Source organism: Lactuca serriola, chromosome 2, assembly GCF_051521515.1.
Source record: "Lactuca serriola cultivar US96UC23 chromosome 2, Lser_US96UC23_V15, whole genome shotgun sequence".
Taxonomy (NCBI): domain Eukaryota; kingdom Viridiplantae; phylum Streptophyta; class Magnoliopsida; order Asterales; family Asteraceae; genus Lactuca; species Lactuca serriola.
Genome location: NC_136409.1, coordinates 163,243,709 through 163,248,925, shown reverse-complemented (window position 1 = coordinate 163,248,925; position 5,217 = coordinate 163,243,709). Strand labels below are relative to the sequence as shown.

General features: G+C 35.4%; 1 protein-coding gene across 1 annotated transcript; it reads left to right on the top strand.

The window, feature by feature from the left end:
• Positions 1 to 307: 307 nt before the first annotated feature.
• LOC145087236 (glutamate receptor 3.6-like) lies at positions 308 to 4,470 on the top strand. Its single transcript, XM_079025158.1, has 7 exons — positions 308 to 628; positions 1,028 to 1,335; positions 1,400 to 2,733; positions 2,803 to 3,080; positions 3,186 to 3,217; positions 3,286 to 3,692; positions 3,782 to 4,470. The coding sequence occupies exons 2-7, from the start codon at positions 1,059 to 1,061 to the stop codon at positions 4,241 to 4,243; spliced, it is 2,790 nt and encodes a 929-aa protein (XP_078881284.1). The 5' UTR covers positions 308 to 628; positions 1,028 to 1,058; the 3' UTR covers positions 4,244 to 4,470.
• Positions 4,471 to 5,217: the final 747 nt, after the last annotated feature.

The window sequence follows — 5,217 nt, the reverse complement described above, 5'->3', positions numbered from 1 at the left end:
TTTTTTTAAAGTTAAGTAATATATGGTATTTGTATTTTTAATTAATGAAATATTATCTTTTTAAAATTATGTTTTTTTATTAAAAAAAGTTTTATTAAATTAAAATACTTAAAAAAAACAAAAAAAAAATGAAAATGAAAATGTGGCACCACTCCTTTGTGTGGCAAAAAAACCACATTTGTGTGGTAAAAAATGACGTAACGCTTATGAGACGGGAAAGAGAATACGGTATTTAATGCACCACCTACTCGGCCTTAAAATTAAAATTAAGCCAACATCCAACATCAGATAATGAAACACGTGACACTTGACAAGAACTCCCAATTGTTCGACGACTGTATCACATATGGCTCATGAGTTTTACAGCGACAATTATCAAAAAGCCGGAAATACGACGCGTGAAGCTTCCAACAAATAGGACACATTTTCGTACGAGATTCAAGAAACCTTAGTGATAATTATCATTATCACTTTAAAACCAAGAAATTTTCTAAACCATACATGAAACCCTCTTGGAATTTAGCTATATCACTACTCCCCTGCTGCAAAATCCCATCATTTTGATTTCTTGTCTGTTCAGTGCTCTTCTTTCGCTCTCTGTGGATGGCTGCTTAGGCTGCTCTTCTCTGTAATCTCTCCCCCCCTCTGTGTGTGTGTGTGTGTGGGGTGTATTTTTTCATATCGTGGTCGACATTTTTTATATGCTTTCTTGTATTTAGAATCTTTTGCACACACAACGTGCTTGATGTTTTACTTAAATAGGTTTTGAGGATTTTTTCTTTAATACTTTCATGCTAGTTAGTCAAGACACAACCCTCTAAAGTATTGACTTGTAAACTTGATACTCAAATTTTTCTCAAACTTAGCAACTATTTCACCTAACTTGGTCAAAAGTTTACTTCATTGCTTTTTCACTGTTTTCTTACATCAAACCGTGCTCTTTTCATACCATAGAAACACGCTCTTGAGGCTTTGATCAATCTAGACAACTGAAAGTAAAATTTTCTTGTTTTATTTTGTGTATCAGGGTGTATGAAACCAGCTTTTTGTAAGAAAAAATGCCAAAGAATCTAGTTTGGGCATTGCTCCTGTTAATGGTGGATTTCAACGGATGCTTCACTGAAGGGCTTAACAATACCAATGTTTCTACAAGACCAGATGTCGTGAATATTGCATCCATCTTGACATTTAATTCCATCATTGGAAAAGTCGCAAAAATTGCTTTACAGGCTGCATGTGAAGATGTGAACTCTGATCCCACTATTCTTAAGGGAACCAAGCTGCAAATAACTCTTCATGACTCCAATTTCAGTGCATTTATGAATATTATGGAAGGTAAATCTTCTAAACATTTTCTTACAGTATATTCTCATGCGATTTGACTTGTTTTTGGCAACAGCTTTAAAGGTGATGGAGACAGATACAGTGGCTTTAATAGGCCCTCAAGGTTCAGTCTTAGCTCATGTGATATCCCACGTGGCAAATGAGCTCCAAGTTCCTCTATTGTCTTTCACAGCCACTGATCCTACATTGAATTCCCTTCAGTATCCTTTCTTTGTGCGCACAACTCACAGTGATCTTTATCAAATGGCTGCAATAGCAGACATAATCAAGTACTACGAATGGAGAAAAGTTACAGCAATTTACATAGACGATGATCATGGAAGAAATGGAGTAATATCATTAGGAGATCAGTTAGCATCTAGAGGATGTGAGATCTCCCATAAAGCACCTATTAAGCCATTAGCAACAAAAACAGACATAAGCGATGTGTTGGTTCAAGTTGCTTTAATGGAGTCAAGAATTCTTGTTGTCCACACTTATCCACAATATGGATTAGACATACTTGAAGTTGCTAGAAATCTTGATATGTTGGGTAGTGGGTATGTTTGGATCACTACTAATTGGCTCTCTACTATCATAGACATTAGTTCTCCACTCCCTTCCAAAACAATTGATGTTATGCAAGGTTTTATCACATTAAGAACATACACAAAAGATTCAAAACTCACAAGAAAATTTGCTTCTGAGTGGAGAAACATGACAAATTATGGGTTAAGTACTTTTTGTTTATACGCATACGACACTGTTTGGCTTCTTGCTCATGCACTTGACTCTTTCTTTGATAAAGGTGGAAACATTTCATTCTCAAAAGATCCAAAGTTACAAGCTTTACCAGGAGAAATGTTGAATTTTGATTCTTTGAGTATCTTTAATGGAGGAAAGTTATTGCTTCAAGAAATATTAAATGTCAAAATGAAAGGATTAACAGGAGCTATCGAGTTCACATCTGATAAAAACCTACTTTTTCCTGCATTTGAAGTCTTGAATGTGATTGGTACTGGTGTTAGGAGAATCGGGTATTGGTCAAATTCTTCGGGTTTGTCAACTATTCGTCCAGATAAAGTCAACACAAAGCCATCTGATCATCAATCAAGTTCTTCTGAGCTATTGCACGCGGTGATTTGGCCTGGTCAAATCATTCAAAAGCCACGTGGATGGGTTTTCCCTGATAGTGGAAAACAGTTGAAAATCGGTGTTCCAAATCGAGTCAGTTTTCAAGAATTTGTAGGACAATCAAAAGACAGTGATTCATTCAAAGGACACTGCATTGATGTGTTTACATCTGCTGTAAACTTACTTCCATATGCTGTTCCATATAAGTTTCACTCCTATGGAGATGGTGTCAAGAACCCAAGCAACACAGAGCTTTTAACCTTAATCAACTCTGGTGTGAGTATTTCAATAAAAAGATTCAACCTTGTTGCTAAATTTTAACCAAAAGCTATATATATAATACAGGTTTATGATGCTGTGGTGGGAGACATTGCTATCACTACTAACAGGACTCGAATAGCAGATTTTACACAACCATTTATCGAATCTGGGCTTGTTGTAGTGGTTCCAGTTAAAAGATCAAGCTCTAGTACATGGGCTTTTCTTAAACCTTTCTCTCCTTTAATGTGGTCTGTTTCAGGAATCTTTTTCTTAGTTATTGGAGCTGTTGTATGGATTCTTGAACATCGTGTAAATGATGAGTTTCGTGGTCCTCCAAGAAAACAACTTGTCACAGTTCTATGGTAAGTAAGTAAGTAAGTAAGTGTGTTTAAAGTTTAAAGTTTAAAGTTTAAACACTTGTAGAACAGATTCATTGTTAATGTTTCTTTATCTTCTTCTTTTTGCAGGTTTAGCTTTTCAACACTGTTTTCCTCCCACAGTAAGTGTTGTTTATTGAATTACCATTATATGTATATGATCTTACTTGGAAATGGTTTATGTATGCAGGAGAAAACACATTGAGCACTCTTGGTCGAATAGTTTTAATTCTATGGTTATTTGTGGTTCTCATAATAAACTCGAGCTATACTGCAAGTTTGACCTCAATATTGACTGTTCAGAAGCTTTCTTCACCTATTAAAGGAATTGAAAGTTTGATGATGATCAAAGATCCGATTGGGTATCAAGAGAATTCGTTTGTCAGAAACTATCTTGTAGGAGAACTTGGTATTAATTCAGATCGATTAATTCCTCTTTCATTGCCTGAAGATTATGAAAAAGCATTGAAAGATGGGCCCCACAATGGTGGTGTTGCAGCAGTGGTTGATGAACGCGCATACATTGAACTCTTCCTTTCATCTCGTTGTGAATTCAGCATCGTTGGTCAAGAATTTACCAAAAATGGATGGGGATTTGTAAGTACAAAGTTCTCATTAATCCATTCAACATGGAAATTTGACTTTTGAAATCAAAGTTAATGTTTTGTCATCTTGTTTTGTGAAAGGCATTCCCTAGGGATTCTCCTCTAGCAGCTGATATGTCAACAGCAATTCTAAAACTATCAGAAAATGGTGAATTACAAAGGATTCATGACAAGTGGTTGTTGAGAAGTGCATGTAGTTCACAAGGAACACAGTTTGAAGTTGATAAACTTGAACTAACGAGTTTTAAAGGCCTCTTCTTAATATGTGGATTAGCTTGTTTTCTTGCTCTTCTCATATACTTTGTACTCACGATACGCCAATTTACCAAACACTATCCAACCCTTGCTGAGTCAACCGGGAGAAGCGTTCGTTCGGGATCCCTTCAAACATTCTTTTCGTTTGTTGATAAAAAAGAAGAAACTATAAGAACTCGTTCCAAGAGAAAATATTCTGAGGGAAGTTCAAGCATGATGAATGGAGATGATGCATCGATTGATAATTATAGCAACAAGAGAGATATGTCATTGAATGCCTCAAAATGATAAGAGATTGTAAGGCCTTGTTTGTTGCTCTTGTCAATCAAATTTGTAATGTTATGTTCGGGTCATTGTTTAATTAAACCATAGCAAATAGCAAATAGCAAGTTAGCCTAATGTCAAATTCGTTAGATCATACAAACAAGTGAGAGTGACCTTGTATACAAAAATTTTACTGTAAATTTTTTATCATATTAGTTGAAATTATGTAGTCCGTTTAGAGTTTGATGTCATCTAAAGTTCATGGTGCTTGTTTAGGCTTAATCTAGGTTGGAAGGGAGTCTCCTATGTAAGAGGCCAAGATTTCGATGGCTAAATCAAGAAGACTCGACTAATATTGTATAACGACTATTGATTAACCACACAGAGAATGTTTATGTAACGAGAATCGAGAAGGAGGTGAATTGGTTTTTGAGATATTTTCTTTAATTATTTGATATCAATCTTTTTACAAGCGGGGTTGACGATATCTATACCCTGAGAAATAAGAAGCTTTATATGATCATCATCGACCATGAGAAGACATATGATAGTTTACAATGTAAGAGGATTTAAAGGACACCATAGAATGTTTGTGTCCGAACTTTAATCGGAGAAACGTACTATCTCAAGGTGAAAATTAGGCTACATCTGAGATAGGCTCTTAGTTTATACATCTCCGCTATAAGTATTGATGACATTTGTTGTTAGATTCAAGAAGGGGTGCCAAGTTTATGTTTTTCTTTTATCAACAACATTGTGTTTGTGATAAAGACTAGGGTTCTACTAAATGCTAGGTTAGATACATGGAGTTGATGTTTGAAGAGAAAGGATTCTAAATCACTGCAATTTAGACGAAATATCTTTGGCACATTTCAACAAGGAGCGTAATGATAGGGTAGAAGTACGTATTTGGGGAGCAAGTGATACACCAAAAGTGGAGTTTTAACAATTTTCAGTCTATGATCCATGAAGAAAGGAGTGTCAATGATGATTTACTG